The 25,679-nt window shown below is 53.7% G+C and overlaps 7 protein-coding genes across 7 annotated transcripts; 3 read left to right on the top strand and 4 right to left on the bottom strand.

Moving 5' to 3' along the window:
* Nucleotides 1-462: 462 nt before the first annotated feature.
* Nucleotides 463-3,278, bottom strand: MRS44_004458 (uncharacterized protein; the record flags this gene model as incomplete). The annotated part of the gene is made up of 2 exons (XM_065622212.1): nt 463-2,369; nt 2,432-3,278. 2 exons carry the CDS (start codon nt 3,276-3,278, stop codon nt 463-465), a joined length of 2,754 nt encoding a protein of 917 aa, XP_065478284.1.
* Nucleotides 3,279-5,506: 2,228 nt separating this feature from the next.
* Nucleotides 5,507-8,635, bottom strand: MRS44_004457 (uncharacterized protein; the record flags this gene model as incomplete). The annotated part of the gene is made up of 6 exons (XM_065622211.1): nt 5,507-6,119; nt 6,584-7,775; nt 7,829-7,977; nt 8,032-8,214; nt 8,273-8,300; nt 8,467-8,635. 6 exons carry the CDS (start codon nt 8,633-8,635, stop codon nt 5,507-5,509), a joined length of 2,334 nt encoding a protein of 777 aa, XP_065478283.1.
* A 4,469-nt stretch (nt 8,636-13,104) lies between these two features.
* Nucleotides 13,105-15,966, top strand: MRS44_004456 (uncharacterized protein; the record flags this gene model as incomplete). The annotated part of the gene is made up of 2 exons (XM_046268900.2): nt 13,105-13,405; nt 13,454-15,966. The coding sequence occupies 2 exons, from the start codon at nt 13,105-13,107 to the stop codon at nt 15,964-15,966; spliced, it is 2,814 nt and encodes a 937-aa protein (XP_046136416.1).
* A 1,239-nt stretch (nt 15,967-17,205) lies between these two features.
* On the top strand, nt 17,206-17,679 carry MRS44_004455 (uncharacterized protein; the record flags this gene model as incomplete). The annotated part of the gene is made up of 1 exon (XM_046280937.1): nt 17,206-17,679. The coding sequence occupies one exon, from the start codon at nt 17,206-17,208 to the stop codon at nt 17,677-17,679; it is 474 nt and encodes a 157-aa protein (XP_046136417.1).
* A 1,831-nt stretch (nt 17,680-19,510) lies between these two features.
* On the top strand, nt 19,511-20,646 carry MRS44_004454 (uncharacterized protein; the record flags this gene model as incomplete). The annotated part of the gene is made up of 3 exons (XM_046283233.1): nt 19,511-20,150; nt 20,204-20,369; nt 20,424-20,646. 3 exons carry the CDS (start codon nt 19,511-19,513, stop codon nt 20,644-20,646), a joined length of 1,029 nt encoding a protein of 342 aa, XP_046136418.1.
* An 842-nt stretch (nt 20,647-21,488) lies between these two features.
* Nucleotides 21,489-22,071, bottom strand: MRS44_004453 (uncharacterized protein; the record flags this gene model as incomplete). Its single annotated transcript, XM_046268902.2, has 2 exons — nt 21,489-21,842; nt 21,895-22,071. The coding sequence occupies 2 exons, from the start codon at nt 22,069-22,071 to the stop codon at nt 21,489-21,491; spliced, it is 531 nt and encodes a 176-aa protein (XP_046136419.1).
* Nucleotides 22,072-23,390: 1,319 nt separating this feature from the next.
* MRS44_004452 (uncharacterized protein) lies at nt 23,391-24,791 on the bottom strand (the record flags this gene model as incomplete). Its single annotated transcript, XM_046268901.2, has 1 exon — nt 23,391-24,791. The coding sequence occupies one exon, from the start codon at nt 24,789-24,791 to the stop codon at nt 23,391-23,393; it is 1,401 nt and encodes a 466-aa protein (XP_046136420.2).
* Between the last annotated feature and the right edge of the window lie 888 nt (nt 24,792-25,679).

The raw sequence follows: 25,679 nt of genomic DNA, 5'->3' as shown, positions 1-25,679 counted from the left end.
AAAGGACCCTTATCTCTCGACAACCTCTTACATTCTCGGGGCTCATCACATATCTCTAACATCAGACCTTGTTCCCATTCCCTCCCCGAAAGCAAAAAAAGGGACGAGAAAGCATGTTAAAAAAACACAGAAAACGAAAAAGTAAAATACTAAAGAGCAAAGCCAACTAAGATTCCTAAATAAAGAATCAAGAAAAAAAGAGGCTACATCCAAGCGTCAAGCATACAAGCGTGATATTCCGACAGTTGTGTTCTTGCTCTCTTCTCAGACATCTTGGTACGTGCTGTCAGGCCGTTATTGGAATCAAACAAAGGGGGTTCGGTTGTGTGAAAAAAAAGAGGTTGGGTTGGTCGTTGATTCTGACATTTCTATGATGGGAAAAGATGCGCTCCTTCAAACATTTTTTTGGTCGTCAGTCATATAATATGCGGTCGTGAGATCCTTGATATCGTCCTCTGGCCTTCAACCCTCATCCTCCTCGTCGATCGGGGCAGGTGTGCGTCGCTCCGTGCGCCTCTTAGGTCGCCGGTGTCGCGAGCTGCTGATGTTGCTGGCCGAGTCGTCGGGCATGATATCGGCCTCGTCAAATGCCCAGTCGTCATCGCTACCTGGGTCACGGTCGCTTCCAGCCCATGGTGGACGTTCATAGCCCGATGTTTGCGAGTTGCCGGAGCTGGGTCCTGATAGAATGTCGATGCGTCGGCGGTTCTGGAGGTTCTGCATCAATCCCGCACCTCGCTGACGCAGTGCTGTTCGAACCAGCTCTGCTCGGAGGTGCAGCTTCTCAAAGGCATCCTCTAGCTGCTCCATTCCCTTGTATATATCTCGCTCAATCTCTGCGATGACTGCCATCTCCATCTCCTCATCGTTGGAGACTGGCTGTCGGCCAGATGGCGCCCCTGAAGATGAGAGGCTTACAAACGAGGCTGGTGTGGTACCTCGTGAGTAGACAGAGAAGGGAGTTGTGTTTCTGGAGCTATACACAGATGAAGCTCGGGGGCCAGGACTCATGGTGCGTGTGTGATAGTATCCGCCAGCGGGAGTAGGACCTCGTGACTCGGGGTTTGGTGTGTGCAGCGTGTCGTCGTCAGCACCAGACCAGAGGAAGCCATCGAACCGTCCCGAGATGAGAATTTCCCATTCCGAGTTGTTAATGTTTGAGAGGGCGACAAGTAGATCGTGAGTGTGTGAGTTCTTGATGAGATATGTGGCCGACTCAGCATCACGAGGGACCTGAGGCAGTCGGTACAGGCGTTGCAACGCAAGACCAGTCTTGACGAGGAAATCAGTGCGAGGTCGATGACCAGGAGTAGGTGCGCGGACAGGTGACCGCAGCTCCTTCGATCCTGTCATGAGAGCATTGAAGTATGGGCGATCCTCGGGATCAAGGTTTGTGAGAATGGCGAAAGAGAGCGTCTCATCGTCCACTTCCTGAGGTGGTGGCACCGGTGTCTCTCCTGTGTTGGATAGCCATCGATCCACGGCAGATCGGACCTTCTTCGACTGGCGGAGGTAGTGCTCTCTGAATTCCTCGGCGATATCGGGGTCGAGCTTCACAGGAGATGCAGGTCGAGGGGGGACATCGGCAGAGATCTCGGCAGCTTTGGTTCCAATCTCGGCAAGGTCGAACGGAGGCCACTGCGGGAGCTCGATGCGCCCACTCACCCACTCCAGGACATCACCCCAGTTCAGGCCCTGGTGAATCTCGTGTGAGTTGTCACACATGATACATGTGCAGCCATGAGGGGGCAGATCCCGGGAAAAGACATTCTCCAGGCGGTCCAGGAGTCTGCGGGCAACGGATCGACGCCCCGTGGCAACAGCAATTGATCCCTGCTTGTTGAGGACGGTGTTGTACTGCTCCAAAAGGTTAAAGAACGGAGCGAATAGGGTATCAGCGCCGGCAAGAGGAGGGTTGGATGGTCGGGTTCCGTTTTGTCGAGGTAGCACAGACAAGAAATTCTTGGGGGCTGGATAAGCAAGGCCACCATTTTGGAGGAGGTAATCGACACGTGGGACATCCTGGATGTCGAGGCCAGGCGGAGGAGGTGGTGGAGGAGGTGCCGCGAAAGCAGATGCCGGAGTCGCCGTTTTCGAGTGCAAGCTTGAACCAATATCTTGGACGTCAATGACGGAGGGTGTGCCAGATTTAGTTTCGGGATAGACGCTAGGGAAGGGCGTCTGAGTGGGCGTTTTGGGAGATGAGTCTTGAGCACTCGAGGGCGAGGACTCGGCTCCTTCCACCTCGGGTCTCTTGACGCTTCGGGTTGACGATGTCCGCTTGGCTGAGGGGCGAGATGAGCTGGAAGTCCTCGATTCAGGTCGGAGCTTGTCTCGGGAGCGGATAGCAGAAGATTTGACATAAGTAGCTTGGCTCGAGGATGCAGATCGGCGACTAACTCGGGAGCGTTCCTCGTTGCGTGAGGCTGACCGGGAAAGGGTTGAGGATCTCGATTTCGAGCGATGTAGACCATCCTCTTCGGCAGGAATATCTTCTGTTGGTGTATCGACCCTTGGCATTTCGACCTTGGGCGTCTCTGCCCCGGAGTCTCTTCCGGGGCTTCTTCTGCTAAAGATTCCTCCTTGGCCGGTTCCTCCTCCGGAATCTCTTCCTTCACCGTGCCTTCTTCGGGTTTCTTGTCACCATCAAGACCTGTCCGGGGTGGGCTGGGAGGCGAATCTGCCTTGCCGGCTGATACTGGCGACTTTGGAGATTCAGGCGCCTCAGCAGCCGCAGCGTCGCCACTGGCACCAGGTTCGGCTGGTTCAGGAGAAGGACTGGGGCTGGGACTGGGGCTTGGGCTTGGGTAACGAGGAATGGCTAGAGAATCGCGACTAATGATTGCCTCCTTGCTGTGTGCCTTGCTGAAACTGGGGTAAGGCCTCGATATGCGCTCCGAGAGGATAGAAGTGGCAGCTGTCGAGGTTCTAGCCATGTCTGAGCTGGCCAAGTCACTCGTCGAGGCGGCACGATCGCGGTGGTGGTGATGGTGATCATCGTGGTCCCTGTCCCTGCGATGTCGGTGTCGGCGGCTGGAGGTGTGGGAGATGGTGTCGCTGCCTACTTCGCTGAGCTTGCTCCTGGAAGAGCGCGAAGTGCGGTGGCGGCGTCGCTCGCGGTCGTAGTCCTTGTCTCGTTCTCGGTCACGGTCTCGGTCGCGCTCCTTGCGCTCTTTGCGATCTTTTCGCTCCGACTTGGAGCGTCTGGGCTTTTCGCGCGGTGACCGGTCGGCTTCGGTGACCTCGACGTCACGGTCCTTGGAGGACATGGTGGACATGGTGGACCATGGAGGGGATGGGGAGATTATCGGGTGAGTCGTCGAGTATTAACCGAGAGTTGATCGCTGTCGTTCGAGTCGTAGCAAAGGGAGGTGAAGTTCTGGATCAAGAAAGCGGTCAAGAGGGGAGGAAGCGCGTATGTTGGCGGAGTGCGTGCGTGTCAGAAAAGGGAAAAATGGAAGTCAAGAAGCGGTTAAGGTTTCAGGCCGTTAGGAAGCCTGATCGAGTAATAAAAAAAAATTAGGCAGGTTCCGTAGCTGCGAAGAGGAATGAGGTGAGGGTGAGGGGATCGGAGATCAGGTCGGGTTGGCAGTGCAGAGACAGTGAATCACTGCCGGAAGAGCTGTTGGGCAGTCTCGGCTTTGGTTGGTACCTGCCTGCCCTGAATCACTGTGTCTCAGGTCATGGAGACTTCAGGCACCAAGGCAGGGTTAGTCTGACAGCTGGAGGCACCTTGCGTCTTCTGCGCACTGCGCGCTTGTCGAGTTCCTTTCGAATCAGTTATAGACCATATCACATAGAAATTTTATTCTGACTCTTTGCTCGCCTTTCATCGCCCTTCCTTTTCCACTACGCGCTGTCAAGCATGCGAGATGATTTCCGGGCTTTCATCCTGTGTTTGGCCCCCAAGCAATCCATCTGTCTCTCTCATCTCGCCGATATTCGCTTCCGTCATCTCCCTACCTATTAATAGCCTTGACCGCGAGCACACAATATGTGACCATTGTAGCTCTTTAAGGTCATATTAGTTCCTCCCTCTCAAGACTGACTGATTGATGATTGATGCAGGATAACTCTCACGCTAAAAACAGTGACTGAGGATGCCAACAGTCCACATGCTCAGCCAGTAGGTACGCGTCATGGTGGTCCTCCCTTCCAAAGGACAGGAAAATGCCACGCAAAATCAATCGCATGCATAGACGACTCGCCGCTGAACCCAATCATGGCTACAGCTCCCAGGATGGTGCCGCTGCGGGAGTAGCATGGGTGTCGTGGATGCAACTCAGAGAGGCCGTTGCCGCCCAATGTTGCGAGTGAAATACACCCTACAGACGGCTGTTAGAGAGGAGAATGCATCCAACGAGGCGCATGTTGGACACCGCCATGCCACGAACGCCGTCCTCGTTCCACGACCTTGCCCATGTCCCGCAACGGCCACGACCGGAATGCCGGTAGATGATGTACTGGAGGGTTACGGCGCAGCTTTCTTTCCCAAAAACTGCCTGTCACCACTTTGAATATCCATCTTGCTCTTCAACAACACGAGACCACTTTCAAACGGCATCACAGCCTTTCACAATATCATGGTTGGCCTAAGATCCACGTATTCCTCACATGCCGACGACACCGAGGACGCCTCGGCCGGGCGGGGAACGTATTGGCCGCAAACAACAGCCTATCAAGCCCTGAGATGAAGCTCCTAAGTATTTCTCTTTCTCCATCTTTATCCACGGGTTTAAAACAGTGGAGGCAGGTGTCCCCTCGTGGTAAAATTGGCCCATTGGTTTGTGCGTTCCTGAGCAAGGAGTACGGCGGCAAGGCTGTCTGACGGAAGGTGCCAGTGGGCAAACCAGATTCACCCAGAAATAGCCGTGCTGGGGCCAGGTACTGACCGGTGCTAATTTAGGTAACCCAGCAAGATCACAACCAGGGAACCGTCAGTTGATATGAATATATCCACTCTTGCTCTCATCGTCAAGAGACTTGGGCTCAAAGTGCGCCCGCGATGGAGAAAACAGACCCTGATCTGCCCGATTTCACGATCTATACGAAGCAACCCATCTGCGATAACACTTTAGACGATGCGCCGCTGGTGACGCGGTGTCCGCTTGACAATGGGCGACACACCAACGCGTCCACCCCCCGGCGTTATTCTGCTGGCCAACTCGACCAGCTTCCAGCAGAACTTCTCATTCAGGTCCTGCTATACACTGACCTTCCGTCGTTGACTCGGTCCCCCAGTACGCCGCCATCATCAAGCATTGTCCTAACATCATCCGCGCCATTCTAAGCATCCAGGCAGATGCATTTAGCTGCTATGTACTGTACACAACCCTCAGCACGACCCGATGCTCCACGTGTGAGCGCTTTGGTGACCATCTCTACCTCATCGACTGCCGTCGAGTCTGCTACTTCTGCTTCACCCGGCGGCTGGAATACTTCCCCCTCACAATCGGCCGTGCATCGAGTTTCTTCACTCCCAACGTGACGCAGCAGCGCAGTGCCATCACCAGCCGGCAACATCTACGTGCGGCGAATCCCCTAGTGTCCTGAGCCTGCCTGGGGCGGTACTGTACCGCCTGGGCCAGTAAAGGGGGCAATTTGGTGCAAAAGCTGGAGGGGGAACAGAGCGAAGCTCCGTGACCATGTTCCGTAGCTGCTCCAGTATTCGCCTTCTTGATTCCTCTGGACGGTATGCCCAGTCATATCCCGCCATTTGTCCTTTGATGTGGCGCATAACGATGTATGATGTTCCCTTATGGATGAAAGCGTAGTATACCTTGGGCACCGGGATCGATGTTTGGCTGGCGACGAATTGCATGGCGAAAGCTTCGGACAGGTTTCCGCCTTGTCTTGTCTTGATGCAAATATTAGATATGTGAAAAAGGCCGATCTGTTTTCTCCAGAGTCTTCGCAAGAGCTTGTGGTGCGTTGCTTTGACAAGCATAATGGTGAGTGTTCGGACTACGCGTCCTGGAACTGGGGGCGGCGGAGGAGACGCCATCTGCATGTCATCCACAGGACGGGACAACCTGGTATTATCCTGTACTGCTGCCCACCGGATGAGTTTGAGAAGAGGACGAAGAAGGACGAGAAAGACTCCAAGGAACCTAAGGAAGCTAGGGAATCTAAGCTTTAGGGTCGCCAATGACACTGGAAAGGAGGATCAGACTTGTCTAGACATTTGCAGGAAACTCTCAACTCAAAATGGCACCGTTAACGGTTGCCTCAACAAATAATACGCTGATAGGACAAGCTATTGCATCGCAACTTTATCTTTCATTCCCGTATCCGTCATAATCTATTGCGAGCTTCTCTTGGCTGTCTAAGTGATTCAACAAAGCATAACACTCGCCCTTCTTTTCCCCGTCCGTCATATAATGTTTCCTTCTCTTAATAAAAAATAACGCCGATTCCGTATTTCACTTGCGCTCTTGAAAATCTCATGAGCGTCTCGTAGCATCATGCATACCGCGACGCTGTGGCTTAGCCGACCTCCTCTCAAATCGATCGAGGCAAGCAGCTTCTGGGTATCTCCCTTTCGACTCATCCCCAGTGGTCAATCCATCCAGTCATCCTTTACAGGCGGTCGAGGAGACCACGGCTCTCGAGGAGCAGGACAATCTCGTGCACGATGGAACGGACCGTCTGCTTCTCAAGGTCGACAACGAGGTCGGCCTTGGCAGGGGCCTCATAGGGGTCGTCCACACCGGTGAAGTTCTTAATCTCGCCCTTGCGAGCGGCAGCGTAGACACCACGGCGGTCGGTCTTCTCGCAGTGCTCGAGAGGGGTGGCGACGTGCACGAGGAAGAAGGGGCCGGACTTCTCGATGAGGTCACGGGCAGCCTGGCGGGCCTCCTCGAAGGGAGCGATGGGGGCGGCGATGACGGCGGCACCGGCCTTGGTGAGCTCGGAGGCGACAAAGGCAATGCGGGAGATGTTGAGGTCACGATCCTTGCGGCTGAAGCCAAGCTCAGGGGAGAGCTCGTGTCGGACGTTCTCGCCGAGGAGCATGGACACGGAGCGGCCACCACCCTGGTTGAGGGTGACCTGCAGGGCACGGGCGATGGTGTCCTTGCCGCTGTTCTGGTAACCAGTCATGAAGACGGTGAAACCCTTCTGGGCGGGCAGGGGGTTCTGCTCGCGGAGGACCTTGACGACCTCGGGGTAGGAGAACCAGGCGGGGATCTCCTTGCCGGTTCGGAGACGGTGTCGCAGCTCAGTACCGGAGATGTTGGTGGTGCGGGTGCCCTCGGGGATCTCGTTGGCGGGGAGGTACTCGTCGGTGTCGGGGAGGTAGATCATCTCCTGGAACTCGACCATCTTGATGCCAAGCTCCTCCTGGTGCTCCTGGACGAGGTACTGAGCATCATAAGGACCGTAGTGATCCTTGCCCTGCTTGTTCTTGCCGGGGCCAGCGTGGTCACGGCCAACGATGAAGTGAGTAGCACCGTGGTTCTTGCGGATGATGGCGTGCCAGAGGGCCTCACGGGGACCACCCATGCGCATGGCCAGGGGAAGAAGAGCCAGAGCGGCCATGCCGTTGGGGTATCGGGGCAGGAGAGCCTTGTAGACACGGACACGAGTGAAGTGGTCAATGTCACCGGGCTTGGTGAGACCGACGACGGGCTGGATGAGGACGTTGGCCTGCTGGGAGCGGGCGGCGCGGACCGTCAACTCACGGTGAGCACGGTGCATGGGGTTTCGGGTCTGGAAAGCGACGACCTTTTGCCAGCCGAGCTTGTTGAAGTGAGAGCGAAGCTCAGAGGGGGTGACTGCGTCGTCGTTAGCCTTGTGCGCCAAGCCAAAGCGAGGAATCGGCACTTACAGCGGAGGTCGAGGAAGTCGTAGTGCTCAAGACGGTTGATGGCCTCGAGCTTACCACCAACGTAGAACTCCTTGGCGGTGGAGAAGAGGTACTTGATACCGGGGTGAGTGTCATCGTCGCTGCCAAAGACCTTCTTGGCCTCGTTGACCCTGTACAATGCCTTGTAAGTATCATGGACAGTATGCGCCATTGAGACCACCTACTTGTCGGGCCGGTAGACATCCTCAACAGTGAGGATGGCAAGGTTTCGGTCGTCACGGAGATCGCGGAGGGTGATGCGAGCGCCAGGCTTGATGCTCAAACGGTCAATGGTGGCCTGGTCAACATCGAGGTTGATGGGCATGGAGAAGAGGGCGCCATCAGCGAGGCGGTTGGTCTCGACAACACTAGAAGCTCAATTAGCCCCTGTTGAGAGCTTGTGCTGGATCCAGCGATCAAACATACCTGTTGTAGTCCTTCTCGGTGAGGAAACCTGTTGAATTGCTCGTCAATTGATGTCCTCATAAAAGATCTCGTCGCAAAGGTCAGGGGTCGGAGATGCGGGGGCGGGGTCATTGCCCGTGCGCGCCATCATCATCGCGGCGGGGGAACAAGCCAAGCCAAGCATCAGCATCAGCATTGGTGTCAGCAGCTCTTACCTTCAATGGGAGAGAAGCCACCGTTGAGGATCAGCTCAAGATCGCAAAGGTGACGCTCAGTGAGGACGAGGGCGGGAAGCTTCTCGGACTCGGCCTGGAGCTCGGCCTGGCGAGGCAGATCGCGGGCGAAGAGGTCCTTGAGGACACCACCGTGAGGAGCGTTGGCCATTGTGATGTGATGTGTGATCAAGGTGTTTCTGGAGAAGAAGAGAAGGAGTTGAAGCTTCAGGAACCGAGTCGAGGATCAAGGTTCAAGAAGAAGGGGTCTCGAAACTTTTAAAAACAGACAAGAGAACCGGGGGCAGAGCACGCAATCGTGGGGGGAAAGACGATTGCACGAGTGATACTCGGGGAATGGATGACAACGGAGGACGGGAGAGAGGATGGACAAGAACGAGAGCCGTCAGCCGAGGGGTGGAAGGGAGCGGTTGATTTTAAATCACGTCCGGATACAGGAAAAGGTACAGTCCATCTTGCTGCGTCCACCCTGTCATGTCTACTAGTTTCCCCCGTCCCTGCCAGGCTCTAACATGACTTGCTGGGGCCCTCGACATGGAGGGGTGTACGGCGAGTGGGAAGGGAAAATCGAGTGAAAAAATTGCGTGGCCATTGACGAACGGACGAAATCGGCGGCCTGCGTGTGATGTCCTTCTCCCAGACGCCCATCCTCACCGTCAGGAAGAGAAAAAAACAATGGGGTTGTGGTTTTAGCTCTCGATGACGTGCTCGGGACTTGAGGCTTATACCTGCCGCCGACGACCCTAGAGGCCAATCAGAAGCCCGCGAGACCGGACAAGGCGGCGCTAGGTCTCGGAGCATCGCTCTCGGGCGGCGTTGGAAGCGACCTTTGTTGTTGGAGATCATGATGGGTGTTTCCCAGGAGGCACAGTTGCGATGGTTGAAGCTTTGGTCCTGGTAGCTGTCTGGGAGTGAATGGGCTTGCGCGGCTCTGGGCTCGGGACGTCTACTAAGACATGGTCCCTGCAACAACAACGCCGTGATGTGGGATGTAAGCCTCGTCCTCCCCTGAGAATCATGCCTCATGCGGCCGGGTTCCTGGTGCCGTGCCGTGGCGACAAGACGGAGACTCCCAGCAGGGCCCTTTTTCTTTTAGCCCCGCATCGCATCCCACTGCGCAAGAAGCGAACGAGACATTCCACGGACATGTTCCATGTGGCACGACCATCCATCCACATGCACCCACGTCCGAGCATCCACACCCACCTCCGGCTGGCTCAGAGGGACGAGTCGAGTCGAGTCGCTCGTGGGCACGCAATAATCTAGACCTTCACGACTGCTGCTTCTCCGAGGCGCCTGTGTCTTGGCCCGATCACGACTTTTATTCTTGTTATTCATTAACTCATGTTGCTTCGCAGATGGTCTTCCGGTCCGGTCAGTCCCCCCGTAGCCTTGCGTCTAGACGCCGTTGCTGGGTGGTTCCGCCGACTAGGGCGCCAGTTCCCCCGAGCAGATGCGGTTGTCGGGTCGGGCGATCGCCCGGAAAGTGGTGGAAGCAGAAAAAAAAATACATTTCCCCTCAGTCATGATGGATCATGTTAGTAATACTGTGTCTGACATTGATGCGACGCTCGCCTTGGTTACCCCGGACATTCTGCACTTGTTAACGCCGTGACCGATGAAAACGCTTTGGTGAGCATTTTGACCATGGCACAAAAGCTGTGTTGTCCATGCAGAATTGTCCGTTCGAGACGCCTGTTGTAGTTCGCGATTAGACATCCATTGCTCAATTGACCCTTCACCAGGAGGGTGCCCCTGGCCTGTCCCCTGGCGATCTGGGTTCACGGAACTTCGGGTTGTTTGAAGGATCCTTTGGACCCTTGAATCGACACGCAATGTCATTTAATTCCGGAGTGTTGATGGCCTGTAGCCGCGCGTATCTTTGATCACAGCTTCGTCGACTGCTGTAGCAAACTCATAAAACCTCCACGTTTCCATGACCAAGTAAAACTGTTGTTGCAACCCACACTTCATTGATCCAGACTTGTTCGTGCCTCGGGGGCTAACTGTCCTGCAACGGCCCGTGGGGGAGACAAGGTGCGTGGTGGAGCACGGCTGTTGGATAACACGATGCGGCAGTACAAAACGCATCATGAAAGGCGACATGTACGCATAAAAATTGCCAGCCGGAGTGATCAAGTGGACAACGAGTGCAGATTCTTCGATGGCGTCACCAGCGAGTTGATGATGGCAATGGACATTGCATCTCCAAGTGGTCCTCGTTGTGGTCTCGACTGAGAAAAGGTCGTGTGACTGAAGCACTCGCCTCTCACAAGCCAGTCAATCTTGAACTATTGAACAGCTGCGACAAGGTAATAGTGAACCATTGTTTAACCGTCACGTCGCTCGACGCTTGTGGTTGTGGCATTTGGTCAGCACCTTTTCATGATGGGCGGAAAGCCCGCGCGGGATGGAGGGGCTGGGCGCGAGCGGACTGGCCAGCCACCTGCAACACATCATTTTGTGGAATTTAGTCGCCATCGATTGCCAAGGCCCGGTCCCGCGATCCGGTCCCATCAGGGAATCCACAGCCGACCATGAACGAAAATAAGGTCGACGAGGAGATCTTTGAGATGGGAGTGTCTGCCGACGGTCCGAAGAGCTATCGCATTCGACGGGGATGGTTAATCTTGACAGAAACACCATATGCTAATATCATCGCTCACTGATGCTTTGTTCGTACACGATCGAAACGGACTCCCCCAAAGCGCCGTACATCCGCCCAAGGCCGTTTCAGAATAGTCTCAAGCCAGTGTCCCCAACGTTTAATGACGAGTCGATTCGACCCAGCCGCCTGCTCTCTTAACACTGGCGCTGCCTCATCTTGACCAAGATGAAGGCCTGAGCGGTGGACTAACACAAGCTGCCTAGCCACACGGCCAGGATACAATGAAACACCAAAAGGCAAAATATCTCAAACTCGCTATCAGATGAGCATATCTATTATCCTTATGCTTTGAGTACTTCTTGCTTGGGCAAAGCGAAGCGTTGACTCAAGTATCTCTAATAGAAATGGATGTGATTAACTCGAAGCCCCCGCTGTGATCGCCGTGGAGGTTTCTGCCGGCTAATATAATAGTGATCCATTTCTTTGACCTGGGTTGTGGCCAGGCGAGATTGGGAAAGTCGGCGACAATATGGCCGTTCTCCGTTCTCCCAAAGCCCAGCCACTTTCTCGTATCTTCCCACTCCCGCGTATAACACCACTGCGGGATCTCCGGAAGATGGCTGGTGATAATTTGGCCAACAATGTGCCAAGATCAAGTGCCCGCCGAAAAAGAGCGGGTAGCACGATCCTTTCACCATTCTGAAATCATTTCAGCGCTTCTCATGCGCCATCTCCAATCAAGACATGTCAAATCGCATCCATCTCCATCCCAGAGGCCGGCACCAGCTGAGACGGTGGTTGTAAGTACGACACGTGGAGATCAAGTCACTGAGAGGCCCCCGCCCCTCGATTAAAGCATGATGCGTCGTCGGCCAATCGTTACTCTTTGTAGCCCGATTCCAAGACCAGACTTGACGGGAAAAGCGGTGGGGGAACCAAGTTTTTGATGGACTGGCTGGAAACCTCCAACAGTCAGTCTGGAGGTTTGAATCATGTTATGCGTACATGGTGGGCGCTGCTGTGAGAACGGTCGACGCGACCAGATTGCGCCAAGTTGAGAAATTCATGTTGAACCAGAAGTAAGCGTCAGCCAAGCACAGCGGAATGGAAGGTCTAATGAGGGCATTCGTAGGCCTTGAATAGCTGAAGACAGGGTTGTCTCTCGATGTTGGAAGGAAATGGTGTGTGGGCCACTCGGGGGCAGGTCCTAAAAAGTCCCGAAAGGGGTGCTTCGTAGGTGCAGTTTCGCAAATGGAAGGTGCAATGGCACCACGGGGCACTTGCTTTCTTTGCGAAAGCGCGCCGACCACCTCTTGATTGCCTCAGAAGGGTCTAATCAAGACTTGGGTTCTAGAGACTTTTCCCTCTAGCAACACCAGCCTCCTCTTGCTCCCTCTTTTCTACCCACGGATACTACTGCTCGCGCAGTCTCTCTTTTACGCGCCGTAAACTGCGCATCATTTTGCTGTCCGTTTCCTGAAACTCCCCTGCAGATGCCAGCCTATCAACCTTAAATCACAAGCTGCGATCGCTGGTGGCTTTCTCGGCCGCTGCGCCACTTCTTGGTCTTTGTCTCCTGGGGTTACACCTACGTCAAACGACACGAGATTTTGCATTGGCACCAAGAATACCAAGAGTCCAAACTCACACACGACTTGTTTCTCTCCTCCTTTTTTCCCTCTCCGATCGACCGGTTGATACCTGAAAAACCGATCCCCGCCGCTTGCGCTCCTTCGCGACGTCCTCGTCCTCCTCCAGACCCCCGTTCGCGAATTCGAGATCCTTGCGATCTTCTCCCCGAGACACGGCAGCTCTGAAACTTTGCCCGCCAACGTTCATGTTCGGGTCGCCCGCACCTCGAGAACCCGTTACCCGATTTTCTCTCTTCTACAGCCGCTCGATATAAGAGTCTTTCGAAATAACCACTTTGGTGTCACGAAATCTACCCCGGGCGGGATCGCCCACCATCCCGCTTCATCCGGCCCCTTAACGACCCGTTGCCGTTCTTCGAAATGTTCGCGACTCGGCGGCCCGTAAGGACTTTGGTGGCCCTGCTCTCTGCCACCAGTCTCGTCCCAACAGTTTGCGCCCAGGACCCGGTCCTTATCAATGGGACAGATGCCGATGGTGTCTATCGCGACGATCTCGATGTTAGTCGAACTCCGGCTCTTTACACGGGCGACTTTGGCGACTGTTTGAGTGGTGGAAGTTTGTTCAATGTTACCGCCTTCGATGCTGCATATTATGCCGACAACCTCACGGTGTCCTTTCACTTATACGGAAGTTCCAATATTCGCCGTGAAAATGTCATGAGTATGTATGGGGAACTCGTCTAAGCCAACCCAGCTAACCGGGCTATAGTGCACCTTTCTATCCAAGTATACGGCGAGGAGAGATTCAACAAAACTTACGATCCATGCAAGTCCAACGTTACGACCCTCTGCCCACTCGAGGCTGGCGAAGGCATTCAAGCATACATCTCTACCGAGATCTCGCCCGACGACATTGCTGGCATTCCGTCTATCGCCTTGAACATTCCCGATTTGGAGGGCTTTGCTCGTCTGCGGATTTTTGCCAACTCGACACAGACCGAGATAGGGTGTTTCCAGGCCACCATGAGTAATGGGCAAAGCTTCTCTCAGCCGGAGTATGTGGGAAGTATTGTGGGCGTCTTTGTCTTCGCCGCCGCCTTGGCTTCCTTCGCGACGGCCATCTACGGTCTCCAGATTCCGCACATGAGGATGCACTACGCTCACTCTTTCTCGATTTTGGTCATCTTTGAAACATTCCAGTCCATCTTCTTTTCAGGAGCACTGTCGGTTGACTGGCCTACCGTTCTGCCTGCCTGGTGGAGCAACTTTGCGTGGACTGCTGGCATGTTTGCGAGCGACAGCATGGTTGATGCCATCAGCCCCTTTGCCGGTGTCACCGGGAACGCCAGCCAGGTTGGCTCTGCGGGATCGGTTCCCATCAATAACGGAGGTGGACTGAAACAGCAGATTTACGGTCGATCACTTATACGCCGTTCACCTCTGCATGTTGATGATGTCCTTCAGTCTCTTGCTAAGCGCAATGAGTTCAACGCAAGTGATCCGTATGATTACACTTGGGCAGGAAAGCCACGAAACCCCGGAATGCCCCTCCCAGGTGATTACGGTGGTTTCGCAGGCACGCTCTCTCGTGTCAACATCCCCCTGTACGACGCGTTCATCATCGGCCTGATCTGGCTTTGTGTTGTACTAGCAGCTGTTGCCCTATTCGTTGTGACAGCCAAGCTGCTCCTCGACTTGTCTCGCAAGATAAAGTTGATCAAGACTGATGGGTTCGACTTTTTCCGCTCACACTGGCTTGGATACATGGTGGCAGGTCTGCTGCGGACACTCTTCATTGCCTTCTTCACCATGATGACACTGACCACGTACCAATTCACTTTGGGTGCGCCTGCAGGCCCGAAGGCTATTGCCGCCGTTATCTTCGCCATGTTCCTTGGACTTGCTGCACTCGCGGCCTATGCTTGCGCCGTCAGACTGCGCGAGGGCAAGTATTCAGTTGTTTCCGACTCGATCCGCTTTGAGGAAGGAAAACTGTTCAAGAAGGTGCCTTTCATTGCGGCAACACTGGAGAGTTCGATTGGCGAGGAGGAACAGGCCCAGAAGCCCCGACTTTTTGGCAGCATGGCAGTCCGACGCATCAAGTTCACCGACAACGACCCCAACCGAGCGAATGCACACCAAGACGCGGGCTACATCAAGCGCTTTGGATGGCTCTCGGCGAGGTACCGACGCACGCGATGGTGGTTCTTTGCTGTCTATCTTGCCTATCAGTTCATTCGAGCGTGCTTTATCGGTGGGGGTCGAGGAAATCCGTTGGCTCAGGTCTACGGACTCTTCATCTTTGAGGTGCTCGCCCTGGTTGCCATTATCAAGATGAAGCCTTTTGAAGGATCTCGCAATGCCACGGCGGCGATCTGGCTGTTGTCGATATCCAAAATTGTCACCACTGGCTTCTCGATTGCCTTTCTGCCTTCGTTCAACCTCAGTCGCATCGTTGCGACAGTCTTCGGCATGATCATTATTGTGGTCCAAGCCTTCCTGGCCGTTGCGATTTTGGTCTTGATTGCCCTGGGAATGATTTCGACGTGGATGTCTCTGTCTCGCAACCGCGAAGAGTTTCCCAAGGATCTCGACCCGATCCGAGTCCGATACTTTGAGCACATGGAAGTCCGAGCCGGGGACTTGCCCAAGTCGAAGGAAGTCGAGCAAATTCCGGAGCCTCCCAAGCCTACTTTCAGAGTCAACAGTGTTCGACGCGAGCGAAAGGTTGTCGAGGATAACTCATTCCCGATGCTCGAAGGGACAGGAGGGGATGTTCCAGATCATCCAATGCACCCGCTCAACCGGCGCAGTCGGGCAAACAGCGCCAGCTCTCGACACTCTGTTAACAGCCTGCCTCGCTCTGGACGCACCCACCGTGCTTCATGGAGCTCCAAGGACTTTGCGGAGTGGGATGCTGAGATGAACCGAGGAGATACGGCACGGATCAGTCGCATGAGGAGTAGCTCTCTGCGTATGCAGGCAGCGAGGTATTCCGTTTCTCGACCACCGATGACGCCAACTCGGGAGTCAGCCGAGTTCCCTCGCATGAGCGTCAACTTGATGGGATCCGAGGATAAGGAGGTGATTGCCGAGGACAAGATTGAGGAGACGACCGACACACCAAAAAGGAGGAAGAGAACTGTGAGCTGGGCCGACCAAACAACGGCACCAGGCTCCTCCGATTCCTCAGACAACACCAGTAAGGACAACACGATTCAAGAGAAGGAGGAACCTAAGAAGAGCCAAGACGGCGAGGTCAAGGCCAAAATCGAGCCATGAGCAAATCGTGACTCGTTGAGCGACGGCCCTTGCATTTCATTTTAGACACGGCCTCATTGCTCATTCATTCGCACCGCATTTTGGAGTTTTTTATTACGACTAGGCGAGGGGTTGGCATTTCATTCAGCAAGCAAGCATCAACGACGGGATTTGAAAAAGTAAGCATTTTGTAAATACACGGCATGTTCCCGTCTCCCTGCCAGGTCAGGCGAGGTGGATTTTGTTTTCTTTCGTTACCCAGGTACCTACCTACACTGAGATGCGACATGACGAGACGCAAGCATATAGAGAGCCTGGCCGGATTTGGCGGCTGGGGAGTTTGATGTTTGGATAGCTGGAGATTGGCCACAGACATGTAGATAGTTTATTGAACCATTTTGACACGAGCATGTGCACTAATTGCTTGAGCTGGATGAGGTTGTGGTTTACTGTCTGACCTTGCTCAACACCCTATACTTGCCCTCTCGAAGAGTCTTGGTGAAAACATGACGAGGGGTCATGAGGTTGAAGTCGAGTCCCGAGACCAAGGTTGATGACATTGAGGTTTCATCCCAATCCAGCAACTACCCTGCGTGTGATATTCATCTAATGTTTGAACTGACTCAAACGCTCGCCACAGATACCCAGAATAGCCTTTGCTGTGCTCTGCCACTGTTCAGCCTGAGCCAGCGTCCGAGCCAGCGTATCTGAGGCGCATTCAATCGTCTCGTCTAGCTATGTGATGCCCTGTGATTGCCAGAATCCCTCGCAGCTGACTCGAGCATCAAGGCTAATATGGCATGCGACTCGGTCAAGTGAACTGGATTTGGACTTGGGGTCATTATCACGATCCATGTTGAAGACTGTGGGCGCGAGGAGCCAAACGAGATTAGTTCATCGAAGCAATTGCTATTTTGGTCTAGTCACTCAAGCTCTGTAGTTGACGAATCAAAGCAAACGAGCAGCTGTTATTGAGAACGCTTCTGGAAAGAAGCTGTCCGAGAGAATGCTCTCTCGTAACAATGGACTACATGCTGCGCTGCAAACACCGGACTTTCATCTATTGTCCTGAATGGTATCTCAATGAATCGTTTGGATCTCACCAGGAGCCATTACACTGTTCCAGATGCCCCCAGCAGAAGAACAGAAACAGTACTTGTCAACTCTTCCCGCCTCAGCCCTTGAGAAGCTTGAGTTCATCAACAGATTCCCGAATAGCATCATCAACAGCGCTCTTAAGGATCCACATGAACCAACACAATGGCGCCAGAACCCATGAGTGAGGAGACAAAGGAGGATATCCGTCGCATGACGGAGACCCTGACCAACCAGTCCACCATTGAGCTGCTTACTCGAGCTGGGAACCAGGCCAAGTACAACCGGTGGGACCTCAAAGAGCGAAAGAAGGCTCGGGAGGAGGCCATGGCACGAGCCAAGAACAACGGCAATGCCGGGGACTACGAAGAGGATGTCACCAGAGACACAGAGACCAGTGTTGCCGACACCACTGGCATCAACGAGGCCAACATCACAGATGCCGGCGCCAACGAAACCAATGCCACTGACGTCTCCGAGGCCAAGGGCAAGGTCACCACCAAGGCCAAGGATGTCGTGTCCCGCGTTACAAAGGCAATGAACCGCCTGAGCATGACCAAGAAGGGAGCTGGTGACAAGACTGCAGACGACAAGGGCAAGTCTGGTCACGGCAGCAGGCAGAGTGGCAACAAGGCTTGATCACCTGGATGAACTACAAGCCAAGAATATGCACTGTTCTCTCTTTTTTCTCTTACTATCTGCAGAGGTAAGTGTTTGCTTCTTTCTGTAAATGAGGCCCCGGCTCATGTATGCTTGCAGCCGGCAGCATGATTGCAGCAGCAGCCTGATTGCAGCATTCTCTCTCCGCCATGAAGCGGACAGCAAAGCAAGCGGTGGCGTTCAAGGAGGGTATCGTCGTTGGAATTATTCAACATGGAACGGGGAGGGGGGATAGGGTCGGGCAAGGATCAAGGCGTGATGGGACGATACTGCAGAAAACCTATCATTACTCTTTTTTGGACTCGATCGATCGTTCTCAACAAATGCGACATTGCTACCCTACCCAGGAAGCAGTCAGTCCGTGAACACACCCATCTCATCTTGTTTGCTCTGCATCCCTTGCAGGGCTGTAGATGCCCTCGTTCGGGCTACCGAATCTGTCACTCTACATACATGCATGTTGCCTACCTCGAGACCTCGTTCTTTTTCGTCTCACCGGTCAAACGAAAAAAGGCATGCGGGGGGACGGGCTCCCACGTTTTTTTGAGGCCCGGACTGAGACATATGCAACCTGGGGCTGGCTGTTGCTGCAAACACCCGTTTGCAAACCACCACATGGAGCGTCTCTTTTTCTCTTCAAGATGGAGGGGGTGAGCAAATCTACAGTTACATCTTTAAAAAAAAAAAAGATGGAGGGGTGAGCTAATCTGTAGTTGGATCTCACGATCGGGGAGATGCAGATTCACCATGCAGGCTCTGGAAGATTACGCATTTGTACTGTGTACTACACTTTTGTATCTTGTAGACCAGGCTGGTTCATGTCTCAGGTGCCGAGTGCGTGTTTGTCCCCCAACCGGGTTGCCGGCATATGTAGGAGTTCACCGGAGCTTGATTCCGGAGATTTCGATCTAGGTTGCGTCGTCTTGCAGGAGGGCTAGGGCTGTGTACCCGGGTCAGAGATGGCTGACATGGAGCAACTACAGTCGTGCACTTGTAGCACAACTTTTCAAGCCATCGTTGTATAGCTTCAAGCAGCAAGAGTCACAATCACATAGTATCCGGTCTGCGTCCACACTCCCTCCCTCCCCTCGAGACTTGTGTGCAGCGGCCCGTCGAGGACTCTGCCGTGTCTGCATCTACCCGTAGCGTCCTGCACCTTGAAGAATCTGGGAGGTTATGGCTTTTGTGAGGGGTCAGACAGACACGGCTCGAGATTTTTGTTTGCTCCCCCCCTTTGGCTGCGGGAAGAAAAAGCAAAATACAAGGGTTGCAAAATCTGGTGGCGTTCGCTTTCAACGGCTGTCGAATACGATCGGCAAAGATACCAAGCCCTAGACATCACACAGTACAGTTCACTTGATGACGAGGTTTAGATTTGCTTCTTTTCATAGCCCCCGTGTTCCCGAGAGTATCGGTCGACGTGGCGGCGCCAACGACTACGGGTTTGGGCTTCAGGCAGCGACACTAATGCTAGCTGCCGTGTGGGAAAACGGTTCGAGACAAGAAGATTATGTAGGGCTTTGTTCGTATGTTCGCTATGACTCTGAGTTGATGGATGGGTGCATCAGGAGTCTCAGATGTCACGGCGAGATTGGTTCTCGATCTGTAGTAACTCCTTTCCAAAGACTAGACGAGTCCTCATTGTGCTACGTTGTTAAATGGAGCCTCCTTGACTCTATCCTCTCGTTTTTCTTCAAACTCTTTGTCCTTCCCCAGATCTCTTCCACAGCCTACTTGTCCCTCTTCATCTGTCTTCTTTACAAGTCTCACACACACACACACACACACACCCCTGAGAAACACTTCAACAATGTCCCAAGCTCGCTTCCTCTTTGAGTACCCTTCCGTCGGCCGCGACGTAGTCTCTCAGTCTGCCCCCGGTGCCAACCGTCCCACCTACGGCCCTGACCCGGAGGTCTGTCCGTACGAGGGCGACTCGGGTAGTGACAGTGAAGACTACGAGAGCGAAGACGAGCTTGGGGAACCACATCTTGACTGGCATCCTCATGCTATCAACTTCCTCGCTGAAGTTCCTCAGGATGACGCCACCTGGTCTCGCTACCTCAACACCAACGGGGAGGTGCGCTCTCTGTGCCACCGTCTCCGACTTCCCTTTCTCTACCCTGGCTTCAGGAAGGATTTCATTGACTGGGGGAGGCTCTTTGCAGAGTGCAAATGGCACCTCGCTCGAGCATGCGAGAACCCTCCCCTGGCATCACTCTTTTCTCTCATTTTCATCGCCGCATGCCATGTCGCCCTGGTCGACGGCTGCCCCCGCGAGATTGTCTTCGCTGGCATCAGAGAGTGTGTCAGGCAGTGTGGCATCTGGGAGTACGAGCTCACGGAGCCCATGCTCGACAGGCTCCGAGAAGGTGCCGTCAAGGGCATCATGATTCTCACCGAGTACGCGAGGGTCGTTGGGGCTCGCGCCCACGAGATCCCCATTCACAGTAAGTCTTCTCCGCTTCCTGATTCATGACCATATCTCTGAGTGTTAGAACAGCTCCTAATTGTTTCCAGCTATTCATTCGATGTACTCCAGCGTGCATAACCTTTGTCAAGAGTCGTATCCCGTTCACATACCGACCAACAACGCCCCTGCAGTCCGACTGCCTCGAGATCCCATCCCTAGTGTACGACATACTGGGGGGGTCTAGCTCAAAGTGGGAGTAAGTACTGTTCAAGCCCCGTGGTGTGCCCCTTTTACTAACAACTGTCACTAGGTATCGAGACATTTGCGAGATCCTGCAACCTGAGGGAGTGCCAATGCCTCTGTACAGGAGTATCTGTATGGGTGATGTTCTGGAGTATGATGAGAATGATGACGAGGGCATGAGTGATTTTGACGGGCCTGTTTATGAGTTCAAGGAGGAGTACGCGTGTTCGTTTCCACATCCAATGGGCATGTTCAGGGAGAGTTTCCAGACTCCGAGTTTGTTCCTGTGACTTGGATAAGATGAGTTTTGAGATTCAACGTGTGTATTCAGAATGTTTCATCATCAATAAGAGTCTGTTCTTCTAAATATGACGTGATGAGTGACGAGTGCGAAAAACGATCTGCTGCCCTGCTTTCCGCTGGCGTACTGTCACCTTGCAAGCCATCAGGCCCAATATGTGTAAAACTGTATCTCTCTGACTGGGTTGCCTTGATCTGCCCTTTGGGTATGCTATGGGGTAAAATTACTTGAAGTACTGTCACCTTGTCCATAATCCTACTTTCCCTCCGGGTGTTAAGAAGAGTGTGAGACACGGGGGGCAAGAAGACAATCTTTAACACAGAGACGGCGTTTAAACCGAGTGTCCTGAGGCCCACCATTTCACAGTGAGGTCACTTATCGAGGACTCGTTCATGGCATGTCTTGGTTGATTCACACAAGGAACACCAACTTCATGATATCAGTGTCCATCTAGTAGCAAGCAGCTGGCATCCCATATGTTAGCACCATAAGGCACCTTTTAAGGGTCAAGACGAGAGGACAAGAGGCTCAGAGGTGCAGTTTTCAACCGGTACACTTCAATTCCATGGCGAGGACATACGAGCTCAAACGCCAAAGAGTGTATTCAAAGCAGTTAACTAGAGACACTAAATACATTTCTTTTCAAACACACAACCAAGAATGAAACAAGCAAATCGCAGTGTGCGGTACTGTCAAAGCCCAACACTCGACGATAACGAGAGACACTAAATATTTCCCTTTCAAACACACAACCAAGAATGAAGCAAGCAATCAAACCGCAATATCGGTATTGTCAAAGCCCAAGTATCAAAAAAACCCGACGAATCCAAATCATGCCTTGTAGTACCGGAACCGATACTTCTTCACCTTCGGCAACGCAGACTTGTGAAGCGAGATGTAAATGAAGCGCAGGCACCCATTTCCCGTGAACCGTATGGCCGTCTCGTTCAGAAAGAGCACCATGCCGGGCTCCCACTGGGCGGGGAGGCAATAGTTTGTGCCCCGGGGCATCAGTTCGATGTTCGCCCTCCCGGTGCTCAGAGGCATCAGGACCACGATGTGGCCTGGGGTCGGCCAGAGAGCGCAGCCCGTCTCGAGGCGGAAGGCCTCGGGCTTGAACCAGGGCCTCTTAAGATCATGGATGATGACCTTGGCTTTTTTAGACCAGCTCGAAAGGGGGCCGTGCTATGTGTTTATGTTAGACTTGTTGGCAAATGCAAAGGTTCAGGAGACATACCATGCCCCTCAAGACAGCCCAGACGACGGCCCGGCAAGGAGGACTCAGTCCGTAAGTCGCAAGCTTGGAATGCTTCTCAGCGGGGGTGATGGCCATGATATCGCTGATGGCCTCGGTCTGCAGGTGCTTGGTGTACTCGTCATACAAGTAGACGGCGAACGAAGGATCCAGAGCCATGGTGTCGGTAAGGTGCTGTGGAACGGAGTGTTGATAGAGATGTGCTTGAGATAGGAACAGGTAATGAGATTCTGTGACACTGCTGCTGTGGAGATGAAGGTTGAACGGAAGTTGATGGCCTTTTTATGCTTCATCAGACGTGAAAGCCGTGCAACAAGAATATCGACACTCTCATAGCCTAAGGGGGGACAGTATCGTTTGCTTCGTTCAATGTGAACATTGACGATGCATAGGCTGCCAAACGCCGAGACTCCTTCACCCTCGACGGACTGCTACCTGAGAAGCAGCAAATAACCGGTAACTATGCAGCCGCATCGCGGTAGTCCACCGTTTGCCCGTTGAAGACCCCAGCTCTCGTGTCGCGGAAAGCCCATCCGGGGACGACCCCATGGGCAGCAAACGGGTGCTCGCAGGACATGATACCTGCGAGATGCCTCCTATCTTGCCGTGATTCGTTGTTCCAAGTTTGCTCTCCTTGATCCTGCATTGGTGCTGATTTGATCAACACGGCTGAGCTGCCAGCTCCCGTCAACCATGGCTTGGCTGAGGCCTCAAACGGACAAGAAAGAGGGGGAACTGTGTTGAAGCCAGTTACAAGTTGACGAAGTCATATCGAAAGGGTTGCCGTTCCTGTGACACCACACGATACATAACAAGGCTGGCGTTTGCAAACATACATACAGTATTCATGCAGGCTACGCTCCGTGGGTTGTCGACGCTGCCAAGCTGGAGCGGGAAGAACAAAAGTGACATATCAGATCGTCGTCAACCCGTTTGCTGGATTGCTTTGGACTTGCCGAATGGCTGCAGTAGTGTATCGAGTTCTCTTGAAGAAAAAAAAGCCACTGCTTATCTCTGCTTGGGTCTAGCCCCAGAGCCCGATCCAGAGGAGGCTGCAAAGCGACCCCCATGATGCATCCGTGCATGAAGCAAACAGAGATATCGTCACATTGGATCTCGCGATGTGACAAGAGGGAACATGGCATGGGTGAGAAAAGAGGCGCAAAAGGGGCATGACTCTCTGCATTTGCCGTGCGACACAAACGGATTGAGTGGTTTTTTCTCTCAATGCAGTTTGTGTTCTAATGTGATCGACTGTCGTGTCTTTTTTTGGGGCTTGCAGTTGTAGTTTCTCACACTGTCAACGTTGTCCATCAACTCAACCATGCATCGCCCCCAAGATGTGATATGCCAGAGCCCGGTGAATCCCACGCTGCCAAACAAACAGACATCCCAAACTTTTTCAGCTTGCATCTTCCTCTTTGGCGTTGCAGTGTCAGGACGCCACCGATCCCCGTCTCCTTTCGCCATGTGCCGGATCAGTGACCTCTCGGCATCGACTTGAGCAGCTTGACAACATTGTTGTAGTAACCCCCAACTCCTCCGTACTTCTGCAGCACCCCGGCAATGTCCACCTCGTCGAGGTCCTTGGTCCTCGTTCGTCCCAGCAGCCCCGTGTTCCTCGTGCTGGGGATCCTCAGCATCTCCGTCTCGACCTTCCACCCACAGTCCTCGGCAATCAGAGTCACCCAGTCGACTAGCGACGCAAACATGGACTTGCCCTTGGTCTTGTCGCGGGGCGGAGGGGCTCGCCACCTGTCGCCCGTGAGGTTGTGGCTGCAGCACGGGATCATGATGAAGGGGCACTCCGAGATGGCGGCGAGGATGGGTGTCCAGGGCGTGAGTTCGTCGGCGTGGTTGGAGATGATGAATGTGGCCTTTGGAAAGATGCCATCGTGGATGTCATCCGGGCCGACCTCATGCTGCTCTCCGTTTGCAACCTCCCTCGGCACGACGCTGGGGAGGAGAAGCAATCTCTGCAGGGATTTACCCGAGGGAGACATGGACGATGAGCCGTTGTATTGAGCCCAAGACTTGCGCTCTCGCGCGTCGAATCCCCAGCCCGTGTAACCCTCTTCTCGTAGAATGTGCACCAGCAATCCGTTTCCACATCCAATGTCGACAAAGCCGGGAAACTCTGCGTCCTTGTACATGTCTCCCCACAGCTCAATGAGGAAAGCCGCGATGCCCAGGTCCTCAAACACATGTTTGGACGGATCTGTTGTCTCGAGCCAAGACCTCGTAAGCCGCCTGGCGTACTTGTTCTTGAGCTCGGAGTACCTGTCCTGGAACCGCTCTCGGGGCACGACGACGTCGTGGTTTACCCTCTTGACGTAGCCGACGGCATTGGCGTGACCGTGCTTGTGGATGGTCTGGAGGAGATGATGGGCAACCCTCCCCAGCTTCACTCGATTAGCCTCTCGGTCAGCCTCTTCGGTGGCAGGGTCCTCTTCGAAAGGTAGGAAATGGATAGAGATTGTGCCCGTGTTTGTAGCCGGATCCCACTCGTGGAGCTGGCCTACCCCCCTGACTTTGGGGTGATAGTAGGGCATTTCTGCAGCAGAGGTAGCATGTGGTAGATAGATGGTAAGAGATCTTATCAGGCCTTCACCCTCGGGAGAGTCCTCGCTCTCTGGGGTAGGAGGCGAAGTGTAGAAAGAGCACGTTTGATCCAGGGGCGCATCTCGAAGTGTATTCCGAGGAATGAGCCTGCGAACAATAGTTCTTTGACAGATCAAGCCCTGAAAGTCTGGAATAGAAGGGCAGTCCTTGACAGAGTCTTTATTATGAGGTTGCGAGCCATCCCCATCGTCATAGAGAACATCCGCGCGAAACAACCATTTGGAGTTGAGGTTTGGATTCCTAACCAAGTTCAACATGATATCGTCAAAGTATCTCGTCTCAAAGGTACAAGCGTGGCGGCACACGGGCACCCAACCACCACCCTCACCACCATCGGCGCGGAGGGCGGACGGCGATCCCGGGGGAGCTCTTCCGGGTCAAAGGGCAATTTCCTTCGAACCTCCATCTTTTTTTCGTCTGACGAACGGGGATCGGAGGTTGGTGCCGGCAAGACCGGAGAGGGCTGGTTGAATTTTGCAAGGGGATGCTGTTAAAGTGGTGAGACTTTTGAGTCTTGGGAAAATTCAGTTGGTGCCCAGTACGCGGGTCAAACAACGGCAGACTACGGAGTAGAACGGCAAGCAGCTTGAACTCTATCAAGGGTAATCACCTTTTAATACATATAAAATTCACTGAAATTAAAAAGAGTATAGAAAGGTATTTTCCTATGAGTTTTGTACATTATTTTCTATTGTGTTGCTTGCCTATTTAGACATTTGTTTCTCGCCTCGTTTTTATGTACCCCAGGTACCGACAGTTTGCGATTCGGGAATGTCACCCCGGACGTTGCTAGCCTTTCTCTCTGCCTGCCCAACAAAGTCAAGCAAGGAAAGGCCAGTTAAACTCGGAGCTCTCCCCATGCGCTAAACGACCATGAGGCGACAAATCCTCCGTCTTTGAACAAGCCTCCCCCAGTTCTCACTTCACCTTCGGCTCCGGGAAGGCAAAGTGGGAAGTGTGCCTTGGGTTGTCCCAAGGAGCCGGGATAGGGACAGGGTATCCGTCGAGAATGACGAAATACAGGCACTATCAGCGGGAAGCAGATGTGACACCGAGGACAGTCACTGCGATGACTGTGTTTTGCGTAAAAGTCGCTGAGGACTGCATGGATGAATCAGGTGGCGACTCTACATCAGGCTCTGCAA

The sequence above is a fragment of the Fusarium solani genome (genome assembly GCF_023522795.1).
Source record: "Fusarium solani strain SB1 chromosome Unknown bctg00000002, whole genome shotgun sequence".
Taxonomy (NCBI): Eukaryota; Fungi; Ascomycota; class Sordariomycetes; order Hypocreales; family Nectriaceae; genus Fusarium; species Fusarium solani.
This window is presented reverse-complemented; position numbering and strand designations above follow the sequence as displayed.